Consider the following 15,953-nt stretch of genomic DNA (forward strand, 5'->3'; position numbering starts at 1 on the left):
TTTTCTTGAGAAACAATATTGTGAAATTGATACATCCATACAGTGTACATGTACATGTATGACAATGAAAACAAAGTCCAATACACCTACATGTATAAAGCTTTAATAGACTAGCTACATTACGTGTAAGATTTGAAATGTCAGGGATCATGATTTTGTATTTTGGTAATTATTTACAATTACAGGTATAGCCTACTCCCTATATACTTACACACAATTGTTTACTCATGACTCATGCAACTAGTGCAATACACATGAAGCTTCATGTTTAAAATTCGTTGTTTGATTTATAGGACAAAGTACATACAGGATTTGTCTGTTGAATACATATAATCAGTTCAATTGATAAAGCAATTTAAAATTTGAAAAGCAATTATAGGGCTGAATGTTTACTTGTAGGCGTTTACATGTGTACAATGTTACATTGTAGGCCTAAAGTTTCCAAGAAAATAATTAATTTTTTTATAACGGTGCATGCCCGTGCACTTTAGATGAATAAAGGGGTTAGGACCTCTGTCATTGTAGTTTAAAGCCTGTGTATAGCTTTGGTAAAGGGTCAATAATGTGATTGATAATCGAATATCATCTAATATGACAGTCTTACTGAAGCGTAGAGACCGTTAGATATTTTTCCAACTGCACTTCTCTGAGAAAATTTCAAATATTCAAATCTTGGATATATAGCGCCCTCTCTCGGCGATGCTTGTTTTAAATTAAAAAATGGGCATTCAAGCACTTATCTTATAAATTTAGTGATTAGATATCCAAAAGTTACAGACAAAGAACATATCTTGAAAGTTTCAGCCCATTCCATGATTTGGAATAGGATTTAATTGAAAGACAAAAACACACAAATATTTTAATTTGATCGGGTGACCCGATCAAGTTAAATTTCCATGTAAAATCGCAAAATTTATCCTGTAAAACACATTTTCATTTCATATCCTCCACATCATAACTGTTATAGGGCATATCCATTCATATTAGCTAGCAATGAATTGGAATAGTGATACATGTAGGTGCATTTTGGTGGATTTACCAAAACTATACACAAGCTTTAAATTGATCGACACATCATTCGAGTGCAATGTCAGGTAGGCATACATGTACATGCGTTTTGACATGATTCCCCTCATGACAGCTGACATGTACATGTAACTTAATATGTAAGTAATCAACAATTTTATTTTCTTTATCTCCAGAGTCTTGATTGTTCAAAGTCTTTTCCAGATTTTGGCAATGGTACGTGCATCACTACATGTACATGTGTGTTCAGTACTGTGATCGCCCGGCCGAAAAAAGCACAAGTTTTACATGATTTTGTGTAGAATGGTGGCCCCCTTGTAGTGGGCAGTGCCCCCCCCCCCTCCCCATCCTCCCCTCTCCCCTACAGTTAAAGCAGGTTCAGTGACCGGTACCAAAACTGAAACCCCTGGGTGTGTCAAAATGTGGTTTATATGCGAGTAATGATATGAATGATAATATTAACACTGTCAATATGTTTTTACTGGTTTTCAGATGTCGCCATAGAAATGTGATGGTGCGTTCCAATAATTCTAAAGTTCAGTTGACTTGAAGTGTATCACTTGACATTTCTCTAGCAAACATACAATGTACACAACTGCATGGAAAGCTTGGCACATGTACAGTAAAATGCAGCAGCAAAATGAGGAAAATTTGAGGTAAAGATAACATTGTGACCAATAATTGATGAATTATAAACTTGATTATTAAGATACATGCCAGTTGTGAACTTGCGGTAACGATCTCAAAAGGCGTTGCTGCACCATCCCGAGTTTGCTCAATCTTGAGATTTTAGCCCGATCGGCCCTCTTCGCGATTAATCTTGAGATTCAAGAAACCCCGTCTCCACCATCGCAAGAAGAGTGATTCCCGCTCGAGCGAGGCTTCGATGCATTATGGTCTGACGCTGTGAATAAATAATCCCGAGTGTGTCTGCACCTGCGAATTAGCGCTATGATTCGTAAAATAGCGCTCTATTTTGCAAATAATCCCAAGTTGACTTGGGATTGCAATCTCGAGATTAATCCTACGAACTAGAGCAATAATTGCGTCTCCATTGCAAATAATATCGAGATTGTTAAGATTGTGTTCAGATCGGGATAATTTGCTGGATCAGAAATAGCGCGCTAATTGCCAGCGGCACGGCCACCCGGGTGCGCTGGCCCAGAGGCGATAGCTAAGGGCGATGGTCGGACGGCGCTCTGAGGCTGCTTTTCACTAGAATTGCAGCTCATTGTAGCGGATCAATGCGGCTGGCACGGCGTAACGAAAAATATACGAAGCTTTGGAGTAGATTTCTTCTGTTTTCTTGAAGAAAATGATATGAGCACTATGGAGTGGCTTTCTTTGTTCTTTATCCTCAATAAGATGAAAATGCTACAATGTATGCTTTGGAACGGAAATTTGAGTGTAAAAATGGGGGTCCTCTCCGTAGCTCAAAGTACATGTAAAGAGAGAAGAGCTCTCTTGTCTATTGGTTGTAAAAATCTAAAAAAAAACAATGTTTTATATATATATATGAAAGCAGTCTTTAAAAGATATACAGCTAATTTGTGACGCAAAATACAATGAAAATAACATTAAACATGATCTGTAAAGTGCATTGTTGGAAAAACTGAATTGATTTTAATTTTTTTTTTAAATCGGACAGTTTGTACATGTAGGTAATGGATTCATAACAAAGTTGTAATGTTTTTCTTTTGTTTTTCTTACAAGAGTTGGTCTATTCGCACACGCAAAAAAAAAAGAAATTACAAGGCAGACTTGTACTGTACATGTAACTTTAGCTGTCAATTGTCTCTCAATTGAGTTTGGGAAAAGAATAGCACTCTGTGACTATCAATACAATGAATAATCATGGATCGGCCATAATTGTGTTTACACACTCAAACAGAGTAGAGAATGCCATATTGTATTGCATGTTTACTACATGTAAATGCTTCAATGGAAATTATATCTTCTGAGTAATGGATTCGTTCAAAAATAGTCTTGACACAGAGACCCATTTCTTACAGCAATCAATGAATTATCATCCATCATTTGCTTAAAGGTCAAGTCCACCTCAGAAAAATGTTGATTTGAGTCAATAGAGAAAAATCAGACAAGCATAATGCTGAAAATTCTTCAAAATTAGATGTAAAATAAGAAAGTTATGACAATTCAAAGCTTCGCTTATTTTTCACAAAATAGTTATACATTATGTATGCACAATTAAGTCACATGCAATTGAGAGAATCGATGATGTCCCTCACTCACTATTTCTTTTGTTTTTTATTGTTCAAATTATACATTATTTCAATTTGTTCAGATTTGACAATAAGGACCAACTTGAATGAACCATAAAATGTTAAGCAATGGTAATTCAACATGTTCAGAGAGAAATAAAACTTTGTTTCACAGGACAATGAGGAGAAAGTTAGAATATTTCATATAATAAAATACAAAAGAAATAGTGAGTGAGTGATGTCATCACTTCCCTCATTTGCATACCGACCGGGATGTGCATATAACTGTTTTGTGAAATCAAGCGAAACTTAAAATGTCATAACTTTCTTATTTTACATCTGATTTTGATGAAATTTTCAGTACTATGCTTGTTGGATTTTTCTCTTTTTTTTCAAATCAACTTTTTGTTGGGGTAGACTTTAAGGATTGACCAACTTGCAGTTCCATGACATTTGCTCCGGTGACAACTGTAAATTCCACACACTAAAGCAAATAATTCAACCCTGGATTTAACATTACAAATTTCTAAAACCAAAGCCCTCTTGTAGCCCTGACCAGGGTGCTACATGTACATGTAGTACAAGCCTGGAACAATTGTCGCAGTCTAGGTTGTGTTACCCAAAATGTAAATCTTTTAAGATGTCATAAAATTCCCTGTCTGATTTTTAAACTTCTCAGTGATGTTTTTTTCTCTATTTGTTTATTTACCCCTTTTTAGTGAAAAATGTACTGGAAGCAAAAAAAATCATTATAAAATTGATACCGTTTACAGTACAGTATTAAGTATTTACGTGTATGGTAAATAATGAATGTTATGAAGACAATATCACTATTTTTTTTATTGGCAACTACTGTATTCATGTAGTTTTAAGACATGATGTATCCATAATGTATGAAAATGAAGAGAAAACTTATGAGTGTTGCCAATTTGACAAGCAAAAGGAGATTGATTTTGACCTACATGTACATGTAGGCTGTGTAGGCTATACATTGTACACTGGCCTAAACATTTCCCATAGACTCGTGTGTTAAATTGGCACTTTGAAAAAATCCTTAAAAATTAGGATGAAATTCGGGGGTCAAATGTTTACTACCCGAACATATGATATGCAATGTACTATACAGTGCGTCCCAGAAAAAACGAAACCGAGATTTAGCGATGATTTATCATAACTTAATCATAAATAAAATAGACAAATGACCTATCAATGTAAAGCTTAGAATCTCCTCTTTCATCTGGTATTACTTAGATTATTCCTCATTCACGCATGAGTGAGTAAAAACAATTCGAAGAGAGGATGCCAAAAACTCACTTGGCGGGGGGTATCTGAATTTCAAAAAGAAAATCACATGACTAAAAAGTTCAATATCTGTTCTTTTCTTTGATACCTCAATCACAGAAAATGGTCGAGAATTAAAAAAGTTATGATCATTCAAAATAATGCTTGTATTTCCCTAATTTCATTAAATAAACTTGTTTTCACCGGTTTCCCACAGAAGCTATCGCACGGTAACAAAAGACTTCATGCATGGCTAATCGTTAACAAAACGGAGTGTCGAGTGAGTTTGAACGCTAGCCTGTAAAACCTCTTCATTTTCTGAAATTATTGAAATTCAAGCCTTATTTCAAATAACCAGAACTTTGTAATTTCTTGACCATTTTCTGTAATTGAGGTATCAAATTAACGAGCAGATATTGAACTTTTTGAAAATGTGGTTTTCTTTTTAAAACACAGATACGGCCCGCCAAGTGACTTTTTGGTATCCCCTTTTCATATTGTTTTTGCTCACTCATGCGTGAATGAGAAATAATGTAAGTAATACCAGATGAAAGAGGAGATTCTAAGCTTTACATTGATAGGTCATTTGTCTATTTTATTTATGATTAAGTCATGATAAATCATCACTAAATTTCGGTTTCGTTTTTTCTGGGACGCACTGTATATCTGATAATTCATATCTGACCAGAAAAGGATCCCTTGACTGGCTCACTTTAAAAATGAATCAGCATTTATGAAGATATCTTCTGAAGCAGTAAAATAGCCCTAATCCTTCTGCCATTCAAGTATACATGTAGTTCCAAAGTTGGTAATATTTCTTCCCAAAATTTGGGGAAAGAAAGTTCAGTAGTTACCCTTCATCTAGATTCAGTGTTAGATGGACAATCATATATTCATACACTTTGTCAATCAAAAAAAAAAAAGTAAAAAAAAAAGAGAATATGTGGGCTCGAATGAATATCTTTTGCCTTCCCGTTGTTAATAGGCCAGTGCAACCTGTAGGCCTATATATCGGCTATTACACAGCCCTGTCACATACATTTCAAATATATACATGTACATGTAATTTCTCCAATTCTGACTGCTTTCAATGTAACCATGAAATGCGTTGTATCCCTCAGGAGAGTTTTATGCATCAAAGCCTACTTATTGAAGAGTTTTTGAAAAGACTGGCAACAATAGCATTATCACACTCAAATGATCTGTATTCAAAAGAATGCATTGATCTGCTTACACATTCTTCTGCAGTCTCTTGTATTTCGTGTCTTCCCCACTGCGAAGAATATTTGACTTTCACAGGAAAAATATGTCTGGCATTTTGTTTGCTTTCAATTTTGAGTGAAATATGGAGAATTCAATATTGTTCTGACTTTGATCTCTGCGATTCAACGATGTGTCTTTATTTGGACCAGCCATGTGTAAATATTGATGCCATTGACCATTTGCTTGCATTATATGTACATATAAACATATAAAATTAATTTAATCTTTAAAAAAATAAAGTTTAGAGATATAAAGGTCATGAGATTTGATGAGGATTGTATATAAAAGTGAATTGTGAAATGTTGATTATCAATTTACAATCTACCAAGGTATTTATATGCAGGGTACAAATTTGTACAGACCTGTAATTCATTTAATAGATATCAGCTCTCTAGACAACCCAGTAAGTACATTATCACCGTCTGAATACATTTTCCTATTCATATAATGTTTCAACAGTGTAACAGATTAAGGAAAATCAGACTAATATAAACAAAACACAGAAAATGTGATCAAAATGAGACAAAGAATACACAATTTTTATTTTGGATTACTTTGGTGAAACACTTTGTATTTTATCATGAAATTTTGCTTGTTCAGATTTTTACCTCAATGATTGAAAAAAATGGATCGACACTGATTGCCTGTGCAGTGTATCATTTTTGTCTTTTCTTCTTTTTTATTACAGGATTTTATTCTCAAATGGAATCATGATGTGAGTTTGTGAAAGCTGGAACTTTGTTGTCTTCCTGCCCATGGTGAGTCAGTGGTAGGGAGTGTTTCACAGAACTGTGCATACTTCAACTTTGTACAGAGTAATGCATGACTTTACAGATTATCAACATATTTCCCCTGTTCTAGAGAGGGTAGGATGGAATAAAAACAATTTTTTAAAGTATTTTTTTTTCATTAGAGTGCCTGCTATATAAAGAATTTTAAAGTACAAAGGTTTAGTGAAATACATGTGGGCAGCCAACAAGGAATTTTTTCCCCTCATGAAAATCCAAATTTGCCTTTAAAATTGAAGGTACATGTTTGAACTAAAACTTGCCCAAAATCTGCCACAAAATATTCTAGAAAGTTTTGAAAATTAGTTTTCTACATACAGTGCTATATTAATATGAGATGCTTTCGCAGCAAAGACAAGAAAGTTGCCTTGAAATGAAAGAAATGCCCCCCACACACACAAATTTAACACTTGCCCCAATGTGGAAAGAGTGGCCCCTAAAAATGAAAAGTTCATGAATGAATTCCTACCTTGCAGTGAATACATTGTTTTTCATATACAGGAAATGTGATATTTTCTACTGGGCCTATCATGATTGCATATACTCTGCATATTGTGGCTGTGTGTGGGTATTTCATAAAGCTGTTCATAAGTTAGAGTGATTGTACAAATGAATGGTGATCCTTTTTGGGGAAGTAAATAAACACCAATAAGAAGCTTGTGTACTCACTAACTACAAGAAAGGATCACCAGTCATCCTTGAAGTCGCTGGTATGTGTAACTTTAGGCTTAGCTTTATGAAATAGCCATCAGGTTATAAATCACACCATCTACTTTGAGAGTTTACTATGTAGGACAATTTACAATATGTACAGATGTAAAAATGGGGAGATATTTCATTTTTTATCAATTGTGTATAAATGCTATTAAATGGTGATTAAATGTACAGGAGTGGCCTAGTAATTTGGCTAATGACATTCTGACACAGCTCATTTCCCAACTACTATACCACATTGGACTGCCATGGTATATTCAAGCAGCTTTCTAATCATGCATTGGAGTGGGTTTTTCCATGAAGAAACAGGATCCTGCTTTCTTGATACCCAATTTTCCTGTCAATTTTATACAGGCGGCATACAGGGGCCCGTTGCAGAAAGAGTTGCAATCGCAAACTCTAAAAATCATGCGCAACTTGATATTCAACCAATCAACAGCGTGCATTTGGGACTTGCGATTGATTTTTTGACTTGCGTTTAAACGCAACTCTTTCTGCAACGGGCCCCTGTGGTTGGTCTTTGAAATGAATGAACACTTTTAATGAAGAGATACTTCAGCAGTACTGTATATTATTAAAACGTAAATCATAGAATTGAATTTGAAATACCTTTAGTGAAAAATAAATTTTGTAAGTGATAAATGAATTTGGAGCATTTTGGCCCAGTGGATTAGTCTTCTGACTTTGAAACAGAGGGTCGTGGGTTTGAATCCCAGCCATGGCGTAATTTCCTTGAGCAAGAAATTTATCCACATTGTGCTGCACTCGACCCAGGTTTAATAGGTGAATGGGTACCCGGTAGGAAGAAATTCTTGGAACGCTTGAGCGCCTCGGCAGCCCAGCTGGAGCCGGGGTAACAAAAATAGCAGGGCCCGCTGGGAGAACAGTTTTCAGAATTGAAGTGGCATCCCTCGGTAATATACCAATATTATTATTATTATTCATTTCCAAGGGCCAATCCCAGAATGAAAATGCTGCCTTATAAAAATGTGAATGGGAAGATGAGGTGTTCGAAAAAAACTGGGGCCATTTATGGAAACACCACACTACATGTACATGAAGAATCTCTATCACAACTGGTAATCAAAACACCAATATGATACAGCAGAAGAGAGTTCAAGTATTTATTCAATGTTTATTCACCTTCATGTCAATTCAACACAGCAATGTGCAATTTGACCTGGAAGTATTTGGAATGTACATGTAAATGTATGCAACACAAAGCATGTCCGCACTTTTCTGATCATGTGCATTGCAAAATAATAACCATGGTGTACATGTAGCAATTTTAAAATTTGTGATTGAATTTCAACCTATCTTTTGGCAGAACTACTGGTTTTAACTTTCCGTTAACCCTTTGGTTTTCCAAATAGTGAAAGATACATGTACATGTACAAGTGGTTGACTACCTTTCAATGTATGCTAACAGACCTTTTCGTGATATTATCTCTGCAGATGCTAAAGGAGTCAGCATGAAGAACTACCAGAAAGGAGAACAACATTCTGCACAGCTACATCATCAGGAAACTTGAAGCATTATTTTCTTGTTTGAGTGGAAGCAGTATTCAGGAGACATAACCATGGGTTGCACACACTCGAGGTCGGAGGACCTCTATAAGAAGTCCATCATCAACTCAGAAACATTTATTGGCAGTATCACCGAGACCCCAGGGTACTTCAGTCGGACTGTCCACACCTTGGACTTCCTGGAAAACAAGTTCCCTAATCCAACAAGAACAGAGATGTCCTATACTGGGCCCCCTTCCCACCTTCAGAACTCCATCGACGTCCATCCATTTTGGAGTGAGTTTGGGCGCGAGTTTCAACCGACTGATCGCTACAATGACATGTCGAATGGTGATGTCCCGCGAGGGTTGCTTCCTGGAACAGACACAGCCCAGGAGATGAGAAATCTTGAACAAAAAGAATCAATGAAAGAGTTGCGGAACCAGGTGAAGGCCAAGTTGGCCCAGGTGAGGCCGATCCCAGAGGAAGAGCGGGAAGAACCGTCACAACCGCTGCCTGGTCAAGGTATGGACGAAGTGGACTCTGTAAACATCCCACCGCTGCCACCGAGTGAACCCGTCCAGACAAAATCATCAGAATCAAAGAGACCGGAATCACCGAAAACAAAAACGGAACAATACGCTTTAAACACCTCAGACAGTACTTCGGATAAGGACGCAGGAAGTTTCCAAGCAGAGAGAGCGGCCTTGGATCTGTTGGACTCTGTCATTATGGATAGCATGAACCTTGAGGATGAAGATGACGAAGAGGATGTTGTTGTGACTCCTCCAGTCATAGAGGACAGCAATTGGTCGCTCGGTACAGAGTCCTTCATGAAAGTCGAAATGCGCAGGCGGAACATGGACAAGCCTGTTCCAGGCGTGATGCTTGACACCAGTAATAGGAACTCTCAGAATGTTCTTCGGACATCCATGTACTTGCCGGATGCAAATTTCATGAATCCGCATAGCGCAGCTGCTAAGTCCACCCAAAATACGTCCGTTCTGGCCTACAGGCTCGAAGCGGACCATCGAAATGCTCTAGACATCCGACCCCGACCAAAGAGCTCACTTGGTTTTCCAACGGACAAATCTCTCAGCAATGGGCTGGGTAATAACAGTATTGATACAGGAGTGTTTTCCGACAGCGGAACAACGAATAGTGCATCAAGCAACGACAGTGGGATCGGGTCGGGAGGGGGTGTGCGAGACTTGGTGAAGATTTACAACGAACAGACGCGAGCATCGATAGTGGAACCGTCTTGGAAGAGGCATTCAGCTAACCTTGATGATTACGGAAGAGGTGCGCAGAGCCGAATTGAAAACTTGCCAAAGGACAGCAACCCTGTGCCTAAGAACTCCGCCATCCTGGATGAAATTCGTAAAGAGCTTCAATTGAATCTCTCAAGCTAGAAATATCAATTTTGTGATGGTTTTTTAGCGAAGCATGACTAGGTCCAAGTCTGTCATGCGGGTCCACCAAATACTTTTGATCTGATTTCTGTTTACAACGTACCCTTTCCATTCCAGTGGAATGGCCTAGTGCTTGTAGAACAACTCAGTGTACCTTTATTTTTATAGACCTATAAGGATTTGTGGTCTTTTTTATAATAGCTTTTATAATCAAATGAGCTCTGGAATCTGAATTTGCATGTGGTATGTTCCATTTTCTTCTGCAAATATTTCAGTCTCATTGCTTCAATAATAAACAGGTCCCAAACTATTCTGAACACATTTAGAAATCTATGACACTTGCTGTTTAAAGTATACATGTAGCCAAAAATCCACCTCTGTTTACAGGTTCAGGTTTATTTTATAACATCTTGAAACAGCAGTTCAGCATCAGCATTGTTTTGTTAATTTGTAATCTATCCTCATCAATATTTTGACAATTGGATGTCTTTACAATATTAATACGCATGTACATCAATCTGTAATTATGCATGCACATGTATGAACAGATGTTATTTATACTCAAAACTATTATTTACATGTACATTGTGTGTATTGATTTTGGTGTAATACATGTATTCAGCTTTTACTGTACTTTTATTTATTGTGGGTGTAGAATTGTGGTTGATCATTGTCCTACATTTTTTGTATTCCAGGTATATGTATTAATTTCCATCTCTCTGAGGTAAAAAGCTTGGTGGTATGTGTACAATTTAAGTTGTCTAAAATTTCGAAATTCTATATAAGGGAGACTGTTCTTAATGACAGAGATCAATTGAATTTGAATAATATACAGGCGTGTTCATACGTGTATATATTGCAATCACGCTCAATTCACCCGTTCATTGAAGTACACACTGTCATGTTGTGTGAACACAGTTTGTTCATAATGTGGACTATTTATGTGTTAAAGTATTATTCACAATGCTTAAAAAATGTTCGAATTCAACAGTGTGAAGATATTTTCATACTGTGGACACCTCAACAGTGTGACTGTTCACAGCGTGTTCACATGGCCGACTATGTGATTCACACTCACTGTTGAAATGTTAAAATTCAACAGTGTGGATATATTTGCACACTGTGGACACCAGTGTGACCGTTCTCAGCGTGTTCACATGGTGGACTACAGTATGTGAATACATGTATGTGATCCACACTGTTGAAATGTTCAAATTCAACAGTGTGAAGGTGATTTCACATTGTGTTCCACACTTTAAACACACTGTGGCACAGTATGTGTTTTTCCAGTAGGAACATGGCTACAAGTATGTAAATACATTTATGCCAGTACAGTGAATATGCGTGCATAAGTTGTACTGTATGTACAAGTACAAGGTGTACAGTATTTCCAAGACAGTGTGGATGACCCCTCCGTAATGACAATAAGTTTGTGTGTTAATACGCGTATTTAATTAGCTTGTAAGCATTCCAGTGAAACATCACCTTTAGCATTATACAATGTATGTTGTATTGCATTCACATAAATGGTCTGTAGGGGTATTCATTTTTTTTTTATTTGAACAACAGTCAAAGCTACACATGAAGACCTCTCAAGGGAGACGTGAAAAGTAGTCTTCATGATCAGGTGGAGTTATTGGACAGGTTCTTGCGATACATGTTTCACTCTTGCTTTGCGTTCATGCCAGTACCAGCTAGTTTTTCTATCATTAATATGGGTCATTTTTTTTTTACATTATCATTGTATACAATGGACATTGCTGACTATGAAAATAACAGTATATTGTTTGGACTTTGAAATAAAGATGAATTTGATTTTTACCTTTTTTTTCATAATGTTAATGGACTATTGGAGATAAGCAGGGAATTGTAATTAGTACATTCATGGTATACAATCGTATAGTTCACGTCAACAGAGCTAGATATTGCTTTAGATAGGGTATATTTTTCGAAATAATTTTTCTGTACACACCCTTGAGGGGAAATCAATTTCTTTCCTAATTTAGACCGAAATCAGGGCTATTTTTCAATCAGAAAAGTTGATAATTTTCTTTAGAGATTATGCTTTTCTGCAAGATTGGAACAAAGTCTGAACATGCCTAAATTTCATGATTTTTTTTTACATTATTGTTATGGGTAATTATTATTGAACAGAACACATTTTTTTTACAGATGAAGGTGCTATTACACATACAAATATAGTTTTGGTCTTGCTTAGGTGACTGTTTTATTTGTTTGAATTAAAAAAATTGTGAAGGTCTTTATTAGCCAGCCTTTTTATATTTTGTAATCAATAGAATTAAAAATCATATGGTTTTGGTTATGATCCATAAATTTCAGAAAAAGCGAATGACATATAAGCTGCATTTTTATACATACATATAGGTCATGTTTTATTTTTCTTTCCATTTTTAATCATCACCAAGTGTGAAAGCCTCCAGGACCACTAGCATTACAGAACGGTCTGTTGTTGTTTTTTATATTAATTTATAGTATAATCATTGATAAATTATTTTCACTCTCATTTCACTATAAACCAAGTACATATACATGAGACTCTGAACTGTAATTGATTGTAGCGGGAATGATGTCAAGATTTAGATGTTGGAAGTTTGAAAAGATAGTTTGAGGTATACTTCCCCTGCATTTAAGCCGAAAGTTTATAATGTCAAATCACTTTTTTGGGACATTATGATAATTGTCATTATAATAGTGCAACATTTATTGAAGACAATTCTTGTATGTGTTGCATGATCACCCCAGCTAAGCTCAGCTTCCCTGAAAAGATACTAAAGCATTCAAGGAATTGTTTCCTACCAGGGGCCCCGTTTCATAAAGGACTTGCAACTGTGGTAACTTTGCCATAATGGCAACTACCATGGTAACAGGACTCAGCAGCCAATCAAAATGAAGTTTTCCATGGTAGTTGCCATTAAGGCAAAGTTACAACAGTTGCAAGTCGTTTATGAAAACGGGGCCCCAGTTATCTATTATACATGCATATGTACTTCAGAGTGGGAAATGTACATGTGGGCCACCGTGGTCTCATAATTCTGACTGTCGCCTTTCAAACAGGGTCGTGGGTTCAAATCCTAGCCAAGGCGTGTTCTCTTTCAGCAAGAACTTTATCCGCACTGTGCTGCACTCGACCCAGGTGATGTGAATAGGTACCCAGCAGAATTAATTCCTTCAATGCATTGAGTGCTGGTGATGGTAGCTTGAGCTAAAGCCGGGTAATAATAGCAGCGCTTTGTATCCTCAGGCAAAAAGTGCTAAATCCAGCTATTATTATTATTATCAATATTATTATTACACAAAGACCTTACCAGAGGATGACAGTGCTGTGGTCGATTGGAACCCTAGACCTTGTGATTCAAAATTCTAGCCCCTTTGTCCCTGCAAAACAATCAGTTATTTTGTTATTGTGTGACATGCAAAGATACATTCATACATTTATGTAGTTTTTGTGTTCATTGTAGCTCTTTCAGCTCTGACGTGTGCTTTGACATTATTTTGTGGTGATGCGTTGTTTTTAGTTTCAGATGTGTATTTTCATACAGATTTTACTTCATTATTTACAGTTTAACTAACAATATTTTGCATGATGATGATTTGTTATAAAAAAAAGAATATGAAAAAGGGAAGAGGAATTATATCTTGATACATGTATTTAGCTTCTGTCAACATTATGGGCACGATTATTGATGTTATGATAATCTTATTCCGCTTTATCATGTATCCATTGCTTAATATATTGAAACAGTATCTTCAAGCAGTTTACAGGGGAGCGTTTCATCAACATTTCCATCCGACAAGTTGTCAGATCTGACATCTTTCCTTGATTTTGATTGGCTGAGAAGCACTGTTCCTATGGCAACTGTCGGACAAAATGGGACTTGTCAGATAAAAAGTCTGAAAAGTTGTTTCATGAAACGCTCCCCAGATGTACTGTTCGTGTAGTTGAACCTGTCCATTTTGGGTATTATAAAGGGGAAACACAGAAAATCAGCCACTGTAGACCCTTATAGACATGTTTTTCTTTAAACACATATTTATAATTGGGAGACAATTTTGGTGGCTGTTAAAGACAGGTTTTTATTATAGTCAGTTTGTCAATAGATATGTTTGACTGTGTTTTATGTGTATTCAAAATTTATACAACTCTTTTTTTTAAATGGTTTTTAATGAAATTTGTGTTGTGCCTTTTCTGTATTAATCCACCATTCCAAGTTATAGTATTTGTCAGTATTGTTCACCAGAGGTTGTACATGTAGCGTAAGAAGGTAGCATTAACCGTTAGATAGAATTGGATGTATTTATGGTGTCTGTCGAAAATATTTTAAACATGCCGTGATTGAATTCACCAAATCTGCGATAATGGTATGAACATAGAAATGGAAAAAATATATATTTGGTTGATGAATTAAACCAGGGGACATTTCACAGAGCTGTTGTAAAGTTGCAATTGACTTCATAAATGACAGCAATATAATGTGAGCTAGTCTGCGGGCACAGACCCTAATTGAAACTTTGATCAACAAGTGAGTCTTCACCAAAGACTAGACCATAACACCGTTTCAAGCGAGAGGGCCTTCAGTGTACAAGGCATCGTAGGCTACACATTCAGACCCTTGACTCGAGTGAAGGGTTTGCACATTAAACAATTAACATGAGCATTTCTAGGGTTAAGGAAATGTCATTTTCCCCCCGACTTGGCTCGCCGTATCCCAGTTGTTCATAAAGTCATTCGTAACTTTATTGATGAACATCTTTGTGAAACCGTGCCCACGAACAAACGTGTACATGTGCTACTCAACAATAACCTTGTGTGTTTTATGTTCAGGAAAAAAAATATATATTGTGGGTATCGGTAAACCTGAAGTATCGTCTAATAAAAAAACTCTTTTGAAAGACGCCAGTTTATTTTGTAAATATCCAAACTGCATAAATGTACTTCTATTTAAATATGAATTTATTTCTTCAAATGCACTTCACATGAAGTATATTAATATTTAACAAAAATATGAATTTTGTATCATCTAGATTTTCATTTAATGCAGCATAATTAATTATGTATTCCCTTGTGAACTGCCATCATGGTTTTTTTTATTGTGACTGAAGTTTAATGTGTACATGCATATTATATAAAAGAAAATGCTCTCTTTTTTCATTTCCTATTAGTAAATATTCTAAATGTTGACCTTTGAGCCCAGAATGATTATTTTGACGAACACAGAAAACATCTTGAAACCTGATACATACATTTTCATGGATACGCCCACATTTTGAAAACATGGTTGTTTGTTCTGTAATATGGTCAATGAATAGTTTAGAAAAGGGATGTATTGCCATATATGTACATGTAGTATAATTCTGTTCATATTCATATGCGATTTTTTTTTTATTTGTTCAGAATCAAATTTGTCTATTTTCATTTTGCTCACAGCTTCACTCACAAATAATACTTAATCTCTATGTTTTGGTGAATATAAGTTCAGTTTCCTTTGAAGTCAAATTTGAGAGTCACGCCATTCTGGGTTAAAGTGACTGGATACTCTCTGAACACTGTAAAAATTGAAGTGCTAATTTAGCACTTACGGTGCTTGTATAGTGACCGCACTACCAGTTCTGATTTTCCAGTTTAAATTTGATCTAGAAAATCAGCACTTGTAGTGCAGTCACTATACAAGCACTGTAAGTGCTTACTTAGCACTTCATTTTTTACAGTGAAGAAGCCTCAA

At 36.1% G+C, this 15,953-nt stretch overlaps 1 protein-coding gene across 2 annotated transcripts in view; it reads left to right on the forward strand.

Moving 5' to 3' along the window:
* The window catches only part of LOC121417286, a 34,817-nt gene extending 21,740 nt beyond the window's left edge, over positions 1-13,077 (forward strand). The window contains exons 1-3 of one of the 2 annotated variants that reach the window (XM_041610933.1): positions 1,541-1,682; positions 6,481-6,550; positions 8,750-13,077. In XM_041610933.1, coding sequence (XP_041466867.1) covers positions 8,875-10,212 — 1,338 coding nt within the window. In that variant the 5' untranslated portion in view covers positions 1,541-1,682; positions 6,481-6,550; positions 8,750-8,874 and the 3' untranslated portion in view covers positions 10,213-13,077. Of the gene's footprint in view, positions 1-1,540; positions 1,683-6,480; positions 6,551-8,749 lie in introns of those variants that run through there. The other variant, XM_041610931.1, reaches the window with a different exon arrangement.
* The last annotated feature ends 2,876 nt before the right edge of the window (positions 13,078-15,953 follow it).

Source organism: Lytechinus variegatus, chromosome 6, assembly GCF_018143015.1.
Source record: "Lytechinus variegatus isolate NC3 chromosome 6, Lvar_3.0, whole genome shotgun sequence".
Taxonomy (NCBI): domain Eukaryota; kingdom Metazoa; phylum Echinodermata; class Echinoidea; order Temnopleuroida; family Toxopneustidae; genus Lytechinus; species Lytechinus variegatus.